Source organism: Myxine glutinosa, chromosome 10 (genome assembly GCF_964187855.1).
Source record: "Myxine glutinosa chromosome 10, kmMyxGlut1.1, whole genome shotgun sequence".
Lineage (NCBI taxonomy): Eukaryota > Metazoa > Chordata > Myxini > Myxiniformes > Myxinidae > Myxine > Myxine glutinosa.
In genome coordinates this window covers 124,936,016-124,955,986 of record NC_136270.1, presented here as the reverse complement: position 1 = coordinate 124,955,986, position 19,971 = coordinate 124,936,016, and the positions used below count along the sequence as shown (strand labels likewise).

Here is a 19,971-nt window from a genome sequence, read left to right as displayed (position 1 = left end):
TACTCGTGCAAAGTGTGCTGGTGGGGAAAGCTCAGGAAATTTATTCGGCGCTACCAATGGACCAATGTGCAGATTATGAGGTACTGAAGAAGCACATCCTCAAAGCCTATGAGTTGGTTCCGGAAGCTTACAGGCAAAAATTCAGGAATGCCAGGAAGAGGGAGAGTGAGACCCATGTGGAGTTTGCCAGAGTGAAAGAAAACATGTTTGATCGGTGGTGTGAGTCAAAAGGAGTCGGGAAAGACTTCGAAACATTGCAGGACTTGATCCTGGTGGAGGAATTCCAGCAGTGTGTCCACGAGGACATCAAAGTGTACCTGCAGGAAAAGAAAGTACCGAAGTTGTGGGACGCAGCCACCATGGCAGATGATTATGCCTTAACCCACCGAATAGGGGTCCACAAACCTAACTCCTCGCCTAGACTTCAGCAGGGGAGTTATGGAACACCCGGTGCGGAGAACGACCTTACATGGCGGCGGCCTCGAGATGATTATGGGGACAACTATGATACCCCAACGGTTAGAAATCCGAGGGCTACGGGCCCAAGACAAACTTATTTTTCGGGGGGCTCAAGGCCGACCCCGAGGTTCTCCCCCGGGCCTACTTGTGCTTTTTGCCATAAAACTGGACACTTGATGTCCCAATGTTACCTCCGAAAAAGGGAGAACCCGGAACGGAATCAGTCTAGTGCGACTCCGAATGCACTGGCAAGTGTGAGAAATCATTCTTGGAGAGCAGAGCTGGGGGAAGATTCCCCTGTCAAAGGTACAGCGTCCCGGGAGAACCTTGTTCAGGAGGGCTACAAACATTTCATTTCAGAGGGGTTCGTGTCGCTGGATGGCGACCCGAGTAACCAGAAGCCAGTTAGGGTATTGAGGGACACAGGAGCACACCAATCGTTGATGCTGGAGGGCATTTTGCCATTGTCGGAGAAGGCGGCAACTGGGGTTAGTGTGCTTTTACAGGGGGTCGGGGGCTATGTTAAAGCTCCGCTTCATGTCATCCAGTTGAGTTCTGAGTTGGTATCCGGGCCGGTCACCGTAGGCTTACAAGCCACCCTTCCTGTGGAGGGAATCTCTTTTATTATCGGGAATGATTTGGCCGGGGGGCGAGTTTCGGGTAATCCAATAATGGTGGACAAGCCCAGTAAGGAAAATAACACCACTCGGTTAGAGATGGAGATTCCGGGTATCTTTCCATCCTGTGCAGTGACTCGGGCTATGGGTAGAAAGCACGCGGAAGAGAAGGAGGAAGAAAGAGAGGGGGAGTTGGAACCCTTAGAGGCACGGGAAGACAACTCGAAAAAGGGAAATAACCAGGGGAGGGATTCCCAGGAATTTCGAGAAAGGGTAGCGTCTGGAACGCAAGGGGATGTGGAGTGTCCGTCGGAGACCGCGGAGAACGAAGTGGAGCAAACCGCGCTGGTCCGAAGGAGACTAGTGGAAGAACAACACGAAGACTCGGAGATCCAGAGGTTAATTGAGAAAGCCGTTACGGAAGAAGAGGCTACGAAGATACCTGTGGGGTATTTCATGAAGGGGGAAACCCTAATGAGGAAATGGAGGCCCCCGGAGGTACCCGCAGACGATGAGTGGAAAGTTCACTATCAGATTGTGGTGCCACCGCTGTACCGGAAGGAGATCTTGAGTTTGGCACATGAGACCCCTTGGGCCGGGCACCTGGGAGTGAACAAGACCTGTGACAGGATATTGGTACATTTTTTCTGGCCGGGACTGCGACGGGATGTGGCGGAGTTCTGCAAGTCCTGCCATTCTTGTCAGCTGGTGGGAAAGCCGAATCAAAAAATCCCCCCCGCCCCGTTAAAGCCAATTCCAGCTTTTGAAGAGCCATTCAGCCGAGTCATTGTGGACTGTGTGGGCCCTTTACCCAAAACCAAAGCTGGACATCAATACTTACTGACCATCATGTGTGCGTCCACCAGGTTCCCCGAGGCAGTGCCTCTGAGGAAAATAACGGCGGCAGTTATTGCAAAGGCCTTGATTAAATTTTTCACTTGGGTTGGCCTACCTAGGATCATTCAATCGGATCAGGGGACCAATTTCATGTCCACACTGTTCCAGCAAGTGGTACACCTGTTGGGGGTGGAACAAGTAAGATCCAGCGCCTACCATCCCGAGAGCCAAGGGGCCCTGGAAAGGTTTCACCAGACTTTAAAGAATATGATCCGAACGTATTGTTTTGAATGTGCCAAGGATTGGGATGAAGGGATACCCCTATTGTTGTTTGCGGCGAGGGAGTCCGTGCAGGATTCCTTGGGATTCAGCCCGTTTGAACTGGTGTTTGGACACGCAGTGCGGGGACCGTTGAAATTGGTGAAAGAACAGTGGTTACTACAGGAGTCCCGGACACCGATGAGGGAGTATGTGGCCACAGTAAAAAACCGATTGGCAAAGGCGTGTGAGGTGGCACGACGGAACTTGAGAAGGGCCCAGGGGAAAATGAAGGAGAGACATGACAAGACCTCGCAGATAAGGAATTTCAGTCCTCAGGACCGGGTGTTAGTATTGCTGCCCGTTCCAGGTCAGCCCCTCCAGGCTAGATATTTCGGTCCTTATGCAGTGGAGGAGAGGGTGAATGAGACAGACTACGTGGTGACCACTCCCGACCGACGAAAAAAGCGACAGTTGTGTCATGTCAACCGACTGAGGAAATATCATGAGAGGGAGCCGGTGGAAGACGTAGTTCCTGTCTCACCGGTCGTACCGGTGACAATGGACGGAAACGCCGGTGTGAAGTTTGATAACTTGGATGACCAGGCCTGCCCCAAATTGACGAACACCGAAGTGTTGAATCATTTGGATGAGAAGTTAGGTCATTTAAAAAGGGAACAGCAAGGACAACTGTCCAGCCTAATGTTCGAATTTAAACATTTGTTCACAGATGTACCTGGTCGTACGGACTTAGTATATCATGATATCGAGGTGGGGGAGGCCACTCCAGTGAAACAACACCCCTATCGGATGAACCCGGTGAAGATGGAGTACCTTCGGAAGGAGATGCAATATATGTTGGACAATGACATCATCGAACCAAGCAACAGTGAATGGAGCTCCCCATGTGTGTTGGTTCCGAAACCCGATGGCAGCTTCCGGTGTTGTACGGATTTAAAACGGGTGAATGCAGTGACCAAGACCGACTCCTATCCGCTCCCGAGGATTGACGACTGTATTGATCGAATAGGCCCAGCTAAATTTGTTACCAAATTTGACTTGCTGAAAGGGTATTGGCAGATCCCTCTTACCGATAGAGCCAAAGAAATCTCAGCTTTGGTCACTCCGAATGGGTTATATCAGTACAAGGTCCTCCCTTTTGGGTTGAAGAACGGGCCGGCGACATTTCAACGACTGATTAATAGGCTCATTGCAGACCTGGAGGGGGTGGAGGCATATCTGGATGATGTAATCATCCACACCATGACCATGGAAGACCATATTAAGCAAATCCATGCATTTTTTCAGACGATGTCCGAGGCAGGTCTGACCATCAACTTAGCCAAGAGTGAATTTGTAAGAGCACAGGTAGTGTTCCTCGGCCATGTAGTAGGGCAGGGTCAAGTACAACCAGTGACCGCCAAGGTAGAAGCTATCGATCGCTTCCAAGTCCCAAAGGGGAAGAAAGAGCTGATGAGATTCTTAGGTATGGCGGGGTGGTACCGGCGGTTCTGTAAGAATTTTTCGGATGTGGTAGCCCCTTTAACGAGTTTGTTGAGAAAGGAGACCCCATTCGTTTGGGATGGCAAATGTCAGGCGGCCTTTGCCCATGTCAAAGCGATACTAATGAGCTCTCCGGTCCTAACCGCTCCGGACTTTCAGGCACCTTTCAAGTTGGCCGTAGATGCAAGCGATGTGGGGGCTGGAGCGGGCTTGTTACAGGAAGATGAGGATGGGGTGGACCACCCCGTGTGCTACTACTCCAAAAAGTTCAATAAACATCAGGCAAATTATGCCACCGTGGAGAAAGAGACCCTGGCTCTCCTGCTAGGGCTTCAACATTATGAGGTGTATTTAGGAATCACATCCTTTCCCATAAAGGTCTTTACGGATCACAACCCCTTAACCTTCATTCAAAGAATGAAAAATAAAAATCAGAGGTTGATGAGATGGAGTTTGGCTTTGCAGGGGTTCAACTTGGAAATTGAACATGTACGGGGCCGGGACAATGTCGTGGCGGACGCTTTGTCCAGATTGAGTTAATCGGGGGGGGGGGGGGGGGGGGGGTTGAGTTATCTGGTTTGTTTCCCCAAATTGGCCGGCAAAGAAAGTTTTCGCTGGGTTCAAACTTTCTTTCTTGAAGGGGGGGAGTGTTACATATTTATATGAATGTATGTGAATTACCATTCAGGTCTTTGCTTATCCGTGTGTAGTATATTAAGTTGTTGTGTAGTTGTTGTGGTTGGAGGGTCAGGAGCCCTTCTGAGGGAGTGGCCGGAAACGGAAGTGACCGGAAACGGAAGAAGAAAAGACACGAGGAAAAAGGACGATTCTTATTCTTCCTCGCCCGCTCCGACAAAAGGTGGGATCGACCTTGCGCTGCGTGAAAAAGCGGCGTTCCGAAACCCGTCTGGCGAGAGGAGTTACCTGGACGTGTAACTACCTTTTGACACGGCAAGTCACCGTGAGTTCGTGCACGGAACCAAGCGTCCGGCACAGTTTGCCCTGTCTACAAGGACGCGTACGGGTCGCACGTTGGGCCTCGCGCGCGTTGCAAACCGCGCTTGGTTTTGCCCCGTCTACAAGGACGCGTACGGGTCGCACGTTGGGCCTCGCGCGCGTTGCAAACTGCGCTTGGTTTTGCCCCGTCTACAAGGACGCGTACGGGTCGCACTTTGGGGCCTCGCGCGCGTTGGAAGCCGCGCTGGGTTTTGCCCCGTTGCTTGGCAAGGAGGTGTGCGCTGCAGCAGCTGTCCCCGGTACGAGACGGCACGTTTGGAGCACGTCCGCCCGGGGTTCGTTCAACCGCCCGTGTGCAGAGAAGAGAGACATTGGGAGAGACATTGACCACGGAGGGAGTCAGGAGTGGGGCTCACGTGAGGAATGTATAAGATGGCCATCTTAGAGTTAGTGTAGATGAGTTTACATCTTTGTGATATTGATTGCTGATTGTTGATGGTTGATTGCTCGGGGAATATATCATTGATTATTCCGGATCCTTGGTGTGGGGTTTCCTTTTGATTGGAATTCCTATTGATTGCGTTACGAAAGCTCATATATATAATACTACTTGCTGGCGAAGGTCCTCTCACGGTCCGGGGGTCACCGAGACCAGGTAGTCACCGAGGGGACCACGTAACACAATACATGATGCAAAATAATAGCATTTTATATTGTGCTATTATAATTTAAACTAAACTTTTTAATTGTAACCACTCAAACCTGATTTTTTTTTTTTATGTTTTATGTATCATACTTTTATAACTGAAATTATGTCCTTGTAAAAACTGCTTTATGATTTGTATTTAGTGGGAGAAGCAGCATGAAGGGCTCACCTGTGAAGAGTTCACCAAGTGGAAACATGAAAATGACCCAGAGTACCAAGCAGCAGGGCTCGCGGCATACCTTGCAGAAAATGGCATTGGTAAGGATTGCAATAACTTTACGTACTTTACTTTCCCTCTATTCATAATTTGGAAGAAGCTGTTAGCTTGTGCTTTCTTTGGATTATGAGATTGTTCGGCCCAAACGTAAATTCTGTCTTTCACGTTGCTCTGCCCTCAGTCCAAAAATAGTCTTGCAACCGCTATTGTTTTGCTCCATAAGATTTAGTTTAACATAATAAAAGCAATAATGTTTGTTTTTTAATGCTTCAGGTAGGAAAACATGTTTATTGTTTTTAAAATTTCACACTATTCCTATGATATTTCACATAAGAACACAACATGTTGTGTCATCCATTGCATGGAATGTAGAGTGAAAGTTCATTTCATGTGAAGCAAAGTTTGATTAAATATTCCTCGTTACAGATTGCCCCAAATGCAAGTATCGCTATGCTCTGGCAAAAGGTGGCTGCATGCACTTTACATGTAAGCAGTGCAAGCATGCCTTTTGTTGTTGTTGTAACAACGCCTTTCTGCATGAGGAGGTAAGCCAGAGTTATTCTGATTTTCTGATAACTATGCATCTAACTATCTATTTCTCTTTCATTTTCTTTCTTTCTTTCTTTCTTTTGTTCTTTCCTTTCCCCTCTTTTTCCCCCCACTTTTCTCTCTATCTCTCTCTCTCTCTCTCTCTCTCTCTCTCTCTCTCTCTCTCTGTCGCCACCTATCGGCTGTCGGTGCGTTGGGTGTAGCGTCATGGCGGCTGTGAGCAATTGCTCGGTGTTTTTGTGAGTCCGTTGTGAGTTTTCCCCCCTCTCCTGCCCTCCCCTGCCCCCCCTCCCTCTCCTTTTCCATCCTGTGTGCTTCAGCATTTGTTTTCATCCGTTCTGCACCCTTGTCTTCGAGAAAGAGAGGATTGAGAGCGAGCCCATTTTGGGTGCGGCCTACTGGCTTTGACGACGCTTTGTAAGCCATTTTTGTGCTTATAATGCACGTTTATTATTTACTTTAGTCCGATTATTTAGGTTTGATACCTTCTTGTCCGGTTCGGACAAGGGGGGGGTGGGGGGGGGGGATTTCGCTGGTATGGCGAATACACGCTCTCGTTACGAGGCGTTCGAAAATTTAACGCGTAAGCATGCATTCGCATGTGTTCCGCCTGAAGGAGCTCCGGCTGAGGACATTATCCTTGCCGTGGGATCCATCATAGGAGACGGTAATGTTCGTGCGGCATCACGAATGAACCAGAAATTTGTTGTCTTCGTGTCAGAAGAAAAACTCGTTCATGACGTCGTTAGTACCGGTCTAACCATAAAAGGGGGTCATTATATTACGGTATCCCCTATGGATACGCCAGCTACCAAGATAACAATATCCAACGTTCCACCGTTTATGCCAGGCGAGAAACTCCTATCCGTTCTGTCTCGTTATGGTAAAATTGTTTCCCGAATCTCAATGATTCCGCTCGGGTGTCGCAGTGATCATGTCAAACACGTAATGAGCTTTAGGAGGCAGGTGTACATGATTCTCCCGGATCGCAGAGCCGATACAGGTTTAAATATATCCTTTAAAGTATCGTTGGATGATCGGGAATACCACATGTATGCTTTCTCAGCCTCCTTAACTTGCTTTAATTGTGGAGAATTCGGACACGTTAAAAGATTCTGTCCTAGGGCCTCTTGTCCGAAGTGTGGTGAACCGGGACATAACGAAAGGGTTTGTAAAAAGGCCAATCCCTCCACCGCGCCTTCTGACACCCCGACCATGCTCGCTGACACCCGGACCGTATCTCCTGTTACCCCTACCGTACCTTCCGTCACCCGGACCGTACCCTCGGACGCCCCGACCGTACCTTCTGACACCCCAACCGTACCTTCTGACACCCCGACCGTACCTTCTGACACCCCGACCGTACCTTCTGACACCCCGAACGTACTTTCTGACACCCCGACCGTACCCTTTGACCCCCCGACCGTACCCTCTGACACCCCGACCGTACCTTCTGACACCCCGACCGTACCTTCTGACACCCCGACCGTACCTTCTGACACCCCGACCGTACCTTCTGACACCTCGACCTTACCTTCTGACACCCTGACCGTACCTTCTGACACCCCGACCGAGTCGTCTGTCACACCGGTGCTTTCCGATTCCAACGTGATGACACCCACCGATGTGACTGACACAACTAGCATTGCCCCCTTTCCCGAACCCATGAACGAAGAATCCATAGTGTATGCTAAAAAGCGAAGAGCACCAGCGCCAAGCATTTTCGCTGGTGCTGCAAATAAGGCGGTCATGGGTGGCACCATTTCCGGTGCACATGTGCCCGAGTGTCCCTCTGACATTCCCTCACTAACTGAGTACATGAATACCGTTGTCAATGACACCAGTGAGTCTCATTATGTAAATGAGCCGAAAAATAAAATTTGTACCTCTCACCTGGAAGTTTCCGAGTGCGAAACCTCCAGTGAAAGTACAGTGAAACCTTGACTTACGAGTGCACCAACTTACGAGTTTTCCGAGATACGAGCCGTCGCTCAGGCGGTTTTTTGCTTTGAGATGCGAGCCGAGATCTGAGTTACGAGCTTACGCCACCTGCCACTAGGTAGGTGGCCCAACGAGCGTTCCGGTCACGTGGTCATCTTGCCGTGCAAGCATCTCTGCCGTATATCGCTGCTGCTTTGTTTTCGCATGTTGGTTATTTTGGAAAATTTCTTAGTTTTAACCATTGGTCCTAAGAAATTGAGTGCCAAGGGCAGTACTGAGAAGAAGAAGAGGATGATGTGCTTGGATATAAAACACGCAATCGTCGAAAAACATGAGCGAGGTGTGCGTGTTGTCGACTTGGCGAGGCAGTACGATGATCGTAGCAGTACGATCGAAACATTTTGAAAGGGAGGAAGAAACAAACCTCGCTGGACAGGTTTTTATTGAAACGCCCTGCAAGTGAAAGCGAGGAAAGGCAAAAGTCATCTCCTCCACCTCCGCCAGCATCTTCGTCTGATCTTCAAGGTAAATACACTGTAGCGCGATGCTGCGCGCGCTAATGCTTACGCAAGGAGCAAGCGGACAACGCGGTTCATACAAGAGTCTTTATTCAAACTGCAGCACGAAGCTGCTCAAGGCTGCGCGCCCCGTCTATATCCTGAGGCCACGCCTCTCTCCCCGGCGTGGCCCACCCCCACTTGGTGTACGGGGTGATGTCACCACGTCAGTGCTTTCGTGTCCGCCACAACACTTAATAAAACCAGTTTATTTCTTTACATTGAAGGAGTCTGGACTCCAGCAGAATACGGATAAAAGCATGGCAAGGCACAAACTCGTCCGAGAAGATGTTTATTCGTAAAACCAACTCGGGAACACTAAAAAGCCTGTTTATCGGGCTGCCTTATAAAGCAAAACCAAAAACCCAAACCGAAACCGAAAGCCACGCCTCTCAAGCGAGGCGTGCTTCGGTGGTCACGTGATCCACAGGTGCAGCTCATTATACCCGCATGCGCGGGACGCTTTGGTGGTCACGTGACCAGCCAGTCTGGCGCCGGGGATCCCCGCCGGTGACGTCACCGGCTGGAGCAAGGAGATTCTGATGCCGGTCTTGCTTGGGGGACCCATGGGTCGCTACAACATTCTCTTTTATTATGAACAGTATATACGAGGTCGTGCTTGTTTATACATTATTTGTTATTTATAAAGTACATTTTTCTTATTTAAAAACACGTAACAAAAAAAATTGGTGTGGTTTTTTGGGGCTGGAACGGATTAATAGCATTTCAATGCCTTTTAATGGGGAAATTTAATTTGAGAAACGAGCAAATTGAGTTACGAGCTCGGTCACAGAACGAATTAAACTCGTAAGTCAAGGTTTCACTGTATTACCATTTCCGAGCTGGGAAATGTTTTTCCGCTTGTCCCCCCTTTAAATACCGAGCAGACTAAGGATTCAATAAACATTCCCACTGTACAAACAGGGCCGGTAAATCTGAGTTTGCTGGGATCTCAAACCCAAGCTCCGACCCCAGATACAAATATCCACCAAAGTGTTAACGAGTGCTCTCGGGAACACCTTGGGAAACTTGTGAAGGTGCCTCCAGACAAGACCGCGGGGGCAGCGGGTAATACCCCAGATCCTGACGACATGTTATCTGACGTGTCTGAGTCCGAAGATGACATTGAGGCAACCGCGCTGTCACAAGCGATGACAGGTCACTCGCAGGTATCCCCTCAACTCATTCTTACCTTCCTTAACGAAACGTATCGTCACCGCAACATTGTCATTAAAGACTATTTCCCTGACTTGGCTGCATTCATGTGCACCGCAAAGTCAATAATCAAAGCGCGTGAGGATTTTGACCTGACGAAATCTCAATTCCACAGGTTAAGAAAGTTTGTTACCCGAGCAGGTACGGAGTGTTCCCAAGCACAGGGCGATTTCATTACCACGGAATGAAAAACATTTCCTTTGCGACCTTAAACATGAATGGTGGGGGTGCAAGTCACCTCCGTCAGGCCCAAGTCAAAAACTTGTTTGACCGTAAAAAGGTAAATGTTCTTTTACTACAAGAGACCCACATCACACCTAACGTGGAACATGACTGGTGCCAAACTTTCAAAGGGCAATGCTATTTTAGCAATCTGTCAGCCTCATCTGCTGGGGTTGGGTTTTTTCTAAAGCCAGGTCTAGCTTTTGAGTCTTGTCATTTTCATGAAGTCATAAAAGGCCGGCTTATTTCCCTTCAGCTTGCACATCAAAACTTCCGCTGTACCATTTTCAATGTGTACGCACCTAGTGAGAGCAGGGACCGAAAGGCCTTCTTCACCTCCATGGTAAACCACCTGAAATCAGTTGATCTCGACCAATGTGTGTGCATTGGTGGTGACTTTAATTGCACCTTTGACCCTTCGAAGGATAGAAACTCTGCAGAACCCCACCCCGAGTCCCATGCGGACCTATCCCGTTTCTTTAAGACGGCCGGTCTACTGGATGTTTGGCGATTGCATCACCCCAACATAGTCCAGTTTACCTGGTGTCGATGTGCCAATGGCCGGGTGTCTTCGGCAAGACTCGACCGCTGGTACATTAATGTACCCTTTAGGAACGTCGCGGCCTCTTCAGGTTGTTTTCCGTCATTGTTTTCAGACCGCCATATGGTAACCTAAGATCTTTCTTTTCCTCGACCCACATGCAGAAATAGTTACTGGAAGTTTAACGTTAAACTTTTAGAAGATAGTTTATTTACAGACTGCTTTCGTGATTTCTGGGCTGAAATGAGTACTAAAAAAATCTTCTTTCTTCTCAATTAGTCTCTGGTGGGATAACCTAAAGGCCCAAATTCGAGTATTTTGTCAACAATTTAATTCGCACTGTACCAATGTAAAACATATCACGATGGCTTGCTTGGAAGCAGACATCTTAAGGTTAGAGAGCAAGTTGGCCAATGAGAGCAACCCAGTGAACTATCGGTTGCTACTCGAGAAGAAGGCCCAATTAAGGGATTTGATCCATGAAAAAGCAGCGGGCACACTAGTTCGGCTAAGAATACAAAATATAAAGGTTTCAGATACCCCAACTAAGGCTTTCTTTCACCTAGAAACTGTAGAGAAACCAGCACGACTTATATCTTCGGTTTTGGACCCAGGGGGAACATCCTAACAAATCCGAGTGATATAAGATTAAATGTAATCGATTTCTTTTCTGAACTTTTCAAGGCCAAAACAGTTTCTCACGAAATGATGAATGTTTTGACCTCTCATCTTCCTTCTGTGGCTGAGGCCCAACGTCTGGAACTGGATGCTCCAATTACCCTTCCAGAGCTAACCGGTGCACTCGCTGAGATGGAGTCGGGAAAAGCCCCTGGCATCGATGGCCTACCGGCCGAATTTCTTTCGGCATTCTGGGACATTTTGGGCCCAGAGCTGCTCAATGTTCTGGATGCATCTCTTTTATCCAGAGAATTACCGCTCAGTTTTAGAAGAACAGTACTCTGCCTGCTACCCAAGACTGGCAATCTCCGACACCTGTCAAACTGGCGTCCGATCTCTTTGTTGTGCACGGATTACAAACTGTTTTCCAAGGTCCTTGCGAACCGGTTGAAGACAGTTATTGGGGACCTGGTGTCACCTGATCAAAGTTGCGGCATCCCTGGCAGATCCATCTATGACAACATATTCCTAGTCAGAGATTTGTTAACTGGTAAATGTGTCAAAGAGGATTTTGGATTGGTGTTTCTTGACCTTGCAAAGGCCTTTGATAGCATTGATCATGAGTTTTTGTGTCATGTGTTACAAGCTTGCGGGCTTGGCACTAATTTTAGAGCCTACATAGCTTTGTTATATGCAAATATCTCCAGCTTGATCAAAGTTAACAACGAATTTTGCCCACCCATAAAGGTTCAGAGAGGGGTAAGGCAAGGTTGTCCACTTTCAGGTCTATTATTTGCCCTCGCCTTGGAGCCCCTCTTAATCGCCCTCAGAAAGGATATCCCTGGACTTGTCCTTTCTCCAGGACACCCACCTTTGACCCTGTCAGCTTATGCCGACGACCTTTGTGTCATTATAAAAAGAAAATGCAACAGTGACGCCATGGCAAAGTGTTTGTCGGACTTCAACCTTGCCTCATCATTAAGGTGTAATTGGGGGAAAAGCAAGGCTCTGTGGATCCCCTTTCCAAAAAATGACTTACCTATGCCACCGTTATTACCACCACCTCCCCTTCCTGCAGAGCTAGTGTGGGCAAACAATGGCATCAAGTATTTGGGCGTCTTCCTCGGTCCTCCTCAGTATGCCCAGAACAATTGGGACAGGATCATTGACCAGATAGATGGGCGTTTGAGCCGATGGAAAAGAGCTCTACCCCACCTTTCCTATAAGGGTCGCGCGCTAGTTGTCAACAACCTCGTCACTACCCTTTTGTGGCACCGGTTCATCTGCCTGCAACCACCGGAGGTTTTGCTCCAAGCTATCCAGAGGAAACTGGTGGATTTTTTTTGGGGAGGCTACCACTGGCTTTGACCCAGCGCCATATGTTGTCCCTTGGCCGAGGGTGGTCATGGCCTAGTCGATGTGAAATGCCGCCTGTTGGCCTTCCGGCTCCGCTCCATCCAACGCTTGCTTTATGCAGAACACCTACCAGGAAAGCCCTTAGCCTGCTCCATTCTTCAACGAGCTGGGAGGCTCGGATACGGACAGGAACCTTTCCTGACCAACCTTCAACACGTCGATACATCTCTGCTCCCAGTCTTTTATCGGAGCCTCTTGAATGCCTGGCAGGGCGTTTCGATAAGTCGCCAAACAGACTCGTATGGCACTAACATGTATGCACACGAGCCTTTATTTTTCAACCCACTTTTCCCCGATATCCCGAGGAGTCGCGACTTCTGCCAGCATTTTATAGTGGCCAACATCCTGAAAGTGTGTCATCTCCGGCACGACTCTGGACAGGGATGGAAGCCTGCGAACGAGCTGGCGGACCTAACAGGTGTTCGGTCCAGGAGGCAAATCGGGGACATACTAAGAGCGGTGATCCGAAGGGGCCACCAGCTAGGCCTACATTGGACGCAGGACGCAGAGGTTGAGCCCACAGTCCCAAAATTAGGTGTCGCTTTTACCCCAAACGAGCTGCCCCCCATGAGCGCAGGGTCACCCCCCTTCCATGTTATGAGCAGCAAGAGTATTTATAGGTCTTGTGTGAAACTTCTTCTTGGGGACCCACCTCTAGCTGGGGTTACCCGGTGGAAAGGACTCTTGCCTCCCGGTCCCCCCTCTGAGCCTTTATGGGATACAATGTATGCTGGACTTATTTCTAAAAGAACAGGTGACCTTCAGTGGCGTTTGGGCCACTGGATTGTTCCTTCCAATGCTGTCATTCGTTTTTTTTCCCCCCCATTTCCGGCTGTTGCCCCTTTTGTCCGGTCAGGGAAGATTTGTTTCATGCTTTCATTAACTGTGAAAGACTTTCTCCTTTGTTTCATTGGTTAAATTTTATTTCCCATAGATTGCAGATTACCTTTTCTTTGAAAGCTTACATCTTTGGCTTTCCTCCCAAAAAGGGAACCACATCTATTGTATTCGGGTTCCTAACCGCTACCGCTAAACTGGCCGTATACCTGTCGCGGAAGGCGAAGCTTGGCGGCAGACCCATGCAGGAATGCAGTATTATGGTGTTTTTTAGTTCGTTGGTGTCAGCAAGGCTCAAGCTTGAATTTGGCTGTGTCCAAACTGCAAACGACCTTGCAAATTTTCTTGCGACCTGGTGTGTTGGAGGGATTTGTGAGGTCCAAGATAACAAATTGTTAATTTCTGTATAATACAGTGCGGGTGTTTCTTATACACTGTTCCATGCTTCTCCTTGCCAGCGTTTCCCCCCCCCCCCCCCCCCCCTGGTCTTGACCTACTCTTTCTTTCTTAAGTCTCTCCTCAGGGTTGCAGATGCGATTGTAAATTTGTACATATAAAATTATGCCTAGTTTAGAAATTATGCCTAGATTTTCTCCTCGTGTTTTTTTTGGTATTTGCACCTTTTCTGTCGCTTGGTTTGCAGTGCACCGATTGTTTTTTCCTTCCGGGATTGCTATGATTTTACTGATTTTCCTGGATGAATTGCTTTTGGTGGTACTCTTGTTTTATACTTTTATAATAAAAAAAAGTCTCTCTCTCTCTCTCTCTCTCTCTCTCTCTCTCTCTCTCTCTCTCTCTCTCTCTCTCTTTCTCTTTCTCTTTCTCTTTCTCTCTCTCTCTCTTTCTCTTTCTCTTTCTCTCTCTCTTTCTTTCTCTCTCCCTCTTTCTTTCTTTCTCTCTCTCCCTCTTTCTTTCTTTCTCTCTCTCCCTCTTTCTTTCTTTCTCTCTCTCCCTCTTTCTTTCTTTCTCTCTCTCCCTCTTTCTTTCTTTCTCTCTCTCCCTCTTTCTTTCTTTCTCTCTCTCTCTCTTTCTTTCTTTCTCTCTCTCCCTCTTTCTTTCTTTCTCTCTCCCTCTTTCTTTCTTTCTCTCTCTCCCTCTTTCTTTCTTTCTCTCTCTCCCTCTTTCTTTCTTTCTCTCTCTCCCTCTTTCTTTCTTTCTCTCTCTCTCTCTCTCTTTCTCTCTCTCTCTCCCTCTTTCTTTCTTTCTCTCTCCCTCTTTCTTTCTTTCTCTCTCTCCCTCTTTCTTTCTTTCTCTCTCTCCCTCTTTCTTTCTTTCTCTCTCTCCCTCTTTCTTTCTCTCTCTCCCTTTCTTTCTTTCTCTCTCTCCCTTTCTTTCTTTCTCTCTCTCCCTCTTTCTTTCTTTCTCTCTCTCCCTTTCTTTCTTTCTCTCTCTCCCTCTTTCTTTCTTTCTCTCTCTCCCTCTTTCTTTCTTTCTCTCTCTCCCTCTTTCTTCCTTTCTCTCTCTCCCTCTTTCTTCCTTTCTCTCTCTCCCTCTTTCTTTCTTTCTCTCTCTCCCTCTTTCTTTCTTTCTCTCTCTCCCTCTTTCTTTCTTTCTCTCTCTCCCTCTTTCTTTCTTTCTCTCCCTCTTTCTTTCTTTCTTTCTCTCTCTCCCTCTTTCTTTCTTTCTCTCTCTCCCTCTTTCTTTCTTTCTCTCTCTCCCTCTTTCTTTCTTTCTCTCTCTCCCTCTTTCTTTCTTTCTCTCTTTCTCTCTTTCTCTCTCTCAATCTTTATCAAGCCACGGAAGTTGATCTGATCTGTTTCTTGCCTATATTTTGTGGTTCATTGGGAGAATTCTAATACAGAGTGTTTCCAAAGTAGCTGTGCACCGAACAAAATACTTGTGCTTCATTTGTTTATTAATCTTAAAATTGAAATCTATGGTTGTTATCTTGCAGGTATTAATTGACTCGATCAAGCGAGATACCCACCGGCTGGCAATGGCCACTTTTCTAGTCTTTTGACTTGTCTTTTACACACAAGAGGTGTTAAGGTTCTACTGCACTGTTTCTTTTGAAACTCTCTGTTTTAGCATTGTATTTCTCTGTTTGCAAGGCATGTCATGCTGTTCGGGGTGGGAACTGCCAAGGGAAGGGATTGCATGCTCATCACCCACGGACCTGCCTTTATTTCCTGCGTGATTGGGATGTCGAGCAGCTGCAGAGGTTACTCAAGGTATGCACGAATACCGTACAGTCGAGGTCAAGGCTTGTGTGTGTTTTTGTTTTTGTTTATTTGTTGTTATTTACACTGCTAATGCCATATACTTATCAGTTATTTAATGTGTGCTGTCATGAATTCAAAATGCAACGCTAAGGAAATTCACAATTGCCGGAATTTGTTTATAATGTATTTTATGTTTGACCTTTCGCTGACGTCTATGAATTCCTACATCATGAAAATGCCTCAGTATCTTCATTGGAGTCCCATTCAAGTTTCACTATAATTGCAGAGCACTGTGAGGGCTTTCTGCTGCTTCTTCAGACTTCCATTCAAGATAGATTATTCTATTATAATGGTATAACAGCATGCACGAATACCGTACAGACTTCCATTCCAGATAGATTATTCTATTATAATGGTATAATAGCAAATGGTATATAGCCTGGTGTTGGCTTAGCGGTTAGGGTGCTGGCTTGGGATCCTAGGATCCTGGGTTCGAATCCTGGTCGATTGCTGAATTAACGCCAGGGGGGTTGACTCAGTCTGTCATCCTTCCGAGGTCGGCAAATTGAGTACCAGCATGCTGGGATGAATGATCCGGTATGTACCCCGATTTAGAATAGGTACACCGTATCCCTGCGCATCGTAAGAGGCGACTAAGGGTTGGCGTCAGGAAGGGCATCCGGCCATAAAAACATTGCCTCAAACAGGGCCCCATGAGGTTATGGGACCTGCAAGGCCAACCCCCACTCTAGCGGGGAAAAATGGCCTTAAAACGATCATTCATTCATTCAATGGTATAATAGCAAATAACAGGTATAATAGCCTACCGACTTCTTTCCTGGAAGTTCTAGCAGTGTCCATGTGTTTTATACCTCTCCCACTCCCCCAACCCCCCCCCCCCCCCGCCTTCCTATGCCTCTTCCCCCCCAAGCCCTCTCCCTCCCCACAGATCTTCCGATGTCCCTGTTCTCTGCTGTTGTACTCGTGTGCTTCCCTCTCTCTCCCCCATCTTGTCTCCCACCCCCTTTATTGTATGCTTTGTGTGTCCGTTTGTTTTTTTTGTGATTGATGTCAGCTCTTACATGAGCCTTGATCTTGTATACAAAAAAAAAAAAACAAAAAAAAACACGGAGGAGTAAATTGTGTATTAATTCTATTTCATAACCGACATGTTGGAATACGCATGCAAAATGAACCATGTCAACTGCTTGGGCATTGATTCTTGCAAGTTGGCCCAGTGCTGATCATCAATGAAGCGTTGCGTTCAGCAAGGTTGGTTAAATGCTTAAATAGGAATAAGCACAGTGGTGTGGGAGCCGTCCACATGACAATTAATGTATTTATAAATGTCTGACAATAAACAAATTTCACCAGGATGAAGATGTTCCCTTCAACACCCAGCCACCAAGAGGAGCTCATCACACAGGTACTTTAACTTTTGTTTTTTAATCTCTCATTGTGGCAAATACCAGAGGATAATCAATAAATGGACGCAATATTGGTTTTGTATTCATATCGCTTCCCTCATGATGGTGACCCCATTTTCAAATCAAGGCTCAGGAAAGTGACTCTACCCAGGTTATTCTGAGATTATGGGGTGCCCACTTCTTTTTAGTGTCACTCATAAGGGGTGGTGAGACGATTGTAATGCGACTGTCTTTCTGTCTGCCTGCGTCTGTGTCTATATATTGTTGCGGATATGAGATTGGCCTCCATCCATATCCGCTTGTAAATATTCCCCTATTTCCCCAATACTTCCCAACTATCCCCAATCCCCCATTCCCTAGTCCCATTTTCTGTAAACGACACTCTGTAGACCCGACCTTCCCCTATTTCCCCCATTAAATGTCACATCCAGGTCCACCGCATCTCACGTAGACAACTATAGGACATCTTGCTAGTTATTCTTAGTCTATGTCAGTTAAGGACTCGTTTCCATTAATTCTGACTCTTCGTTGCACCAGAATGTGATTGTATGGCACCGTTAGAAAGTTTAGGACCTCCCAATACCTCCCCGCAGCTCTTCCTCATGGTACAACAACAACAACAACAGCGGCGGCGGCGCGGGGAGTGTGCGGCCTCACTCCGGCTTGGTTAGCCGCCATTGAACATGTGCTCCGACGGGGTTACCACGCAGAGGCTCGCTGTCAGCTCCTCGTCAAGGGCGGAGCCCGGTAACCCCCCGCACCCAATAGAAGCGGCGGACCGATTCCATCTGGGGCGGAGACAACGAGCCGAGGGCGTGTCACTCCCCGCTGAGCATGCGCAGGAAGAGGGAGGTGACGTCAGATGCGCCCTCAGCTTGGAGAGAGAAGTCGCCACCTCCGAGCGCTGCAATACCTCCCCGCATCTCTGGACCGGACCGCGTTTGATTCTGCCCCTGAGCCAAGGTGCACCTTGTGCTATCGACTGCCTGTCCTTCCCTGCCATCAATCCCCGTGTAAGTCAGTCTTGTCCCGTTTGTCTGTGGTCTGTCGGGGATAGATAAGACTGTGTTTAAGTGCCCATCTTTTCTGTGCTTTACCTCTTACCGTGTAATCTACCCCTTTTCTGCATCACCAATTATATCCTCCTCCGGAGGTCTTGAGAACTGTATCCCTTGTGTCGTGTCATTTATCCCAGCCGTTGTGTCCTTTCCATCATTGATTTAGCGTAGCGCGATTCGGCCAACGTTCGAGTGGAATCGGGCGGGATAGGGTTCTAATCGGGGAGTAACTGTTCGGACGCGGTAATACCAAACCGCTCGGTAAACTAACATCTAAAACCGCGTCTGTAACAATTGGTGTCGAGGAGTGAGATCGGACCCGAAGCGCGCTTCACGCGCTCGAAATTATTAACGGCGAAATTTGATTTTGTTTTACAAAAATAAAAACCCGAATTTTGAAAGTCGCGCTATGGCGGATCAAGACGGCTGGGTTCCGGTAGAGGAGAGTGAGGCAGGGTTGATCCAGGACCAAATTGAGGGACATGAGGGACATGAGGAGAGCGAAGCAGTGAGGGCGGCAGGTTCGCAAAATGGCGCCTCGCACATAGCCACGGCGGCCGCACCCGCTGCACAAGTGGGAGGGATGGCCCAAATGCAGGCCCTCATGGAGCAATTTATGGCGCAAATGCAGGCGTCCCTCAAACTGCAGAGTGAGCAATTGGGGGTAATGGGAAACCAAATGGGGGTAATGAGGGACGAAGCGAGGGGTACCGGTGAGGGGTTAGACAATAATTTTAAGGGATTAGACAAGAAATTTGGGAAGTTAGACGACAAATTTGAGGGGTTAGACAACGGGATAAAAGAGGTGAAAAATGGGTTAATGGGGGTAGAAAACAGAATGGCCGCTCAAGAGAATCAAATGGAAGGGATGCAAAAGGGGTTAGAGGGGTTAGAAAACAGTATGGAAGGCAAATTGAGGGACATGAGGGACCAAGCGGAAAGGGAAGTTAAACAAATGGGGCAGCAGATAGAGGGGGTCAGAATGGGGGTAGAAACTAAATTGGATGCTCACAGGGAGGAAATGGAGCAGATGAGGGTGGCATCTGGGCAGGAGATGCAAGTGATGGGAGAAGAGATCAGAAGAGGGGTGAGTGAGGAGGTCGGAGGAGTGCGCGAGGAGGTGAGGCACTGTAAGGAGCGCATGGAGAAGGAGGTGAGAAAGGGGACTGTAAAATTGCAAGGTGGTATAGAGGAGTTGACGCTGGGAGTAGAACAACTGACAGTGGGACAAAAGGAGTTGGGGGACCGGGTAAAGAAGAACACAGCGGTAATAGAGGGTTTAAAATCGACACAGAAGGAGATGAAAAAGGACGTAGGGGTAATTAAAAAAGAGTGTCAGACGGTACATGAGGACCTGACGAGGAAAATGAACAAAGTGGTAGAGGTGATGGAGGTTAAAGAGCGGGAGGTGCGGGAGCACATAGAAAAAAATAAGGGGGAGTTAGAGGAAGAACTTAAGGGGGCGCACGAGGAGATGAAGGAGGTGAAGCAGAAATTAGAAGAAGTGGAAGAAGGGGTGAGCGAAATTAAGAAGCGACGGAGAGAGGATAAGAAAGAGATAAAGGAGGAAGTAAAAGAATTGGTCCAAAGTCTGTGTTCGGATCGTGATGATGTGCTCATTAACCGGATGAGGGATTCGCAGGTGATGGAGGAGAAGCGAAGAGAAAGAGGACCCGGTGTAAGTGGTGACCAATATGGTCGTGCGTATGATGCGCCAGGTGATTTAATAAGCTTGGGGGTCGAGATGGACCCGGATGTTCGTGAGAGGCCAAGAGTGAGGTGTATGGCTGGTCCGGAGGGTATGGAACGAGGGTGCGAGCGAGAGGGTCCGGTGATGGGAGAGGTGCGAGGTGTGGGTGAGCAAGGTGGTGGTG

General features: G+C 48.0%; 1 protein-coding gene across 5 annotated transcripts in view; it reads left to right on the top strand.

Annotated features, from left to right (window-relative positions):
* The window catches only part of LOC137433790 (E3 ubiquitin-protein ligase RNF31), a 104,886-nt gene that overhangs the window by 61,076 nt on the left and 23,839 nt on the right, over positions 1-19,971 (top strand). For 4 of the 5 annotated variants that reach the window (XM_068126120.2, XM_068126123.2, XM_068126124.2 and 1 more), the window contains exons 15-18: positions 5,481-5,595; positions 5,981-6,099; positions 15,502-15,621; positions 16,987-17,038. In XM_068126120.2, the coding sequence (XP_067982221.2) occupies positions 5,481-5,595; positions 5,981-6,099; positions 15,502-15,621; positions 16,987-17,038 (406 nt within the window). Of the gene's footprint in view, positions 1-5,480; positions 5,596-5,980; positions 6,100-15,501; positions 15,622-16,986; positions 17,039-17,632; positions 18,053-19,971 lie in introns of all 5 variants that reach the window. The other variant, XR_013624811.1, reaches the window with a different exon arrangement.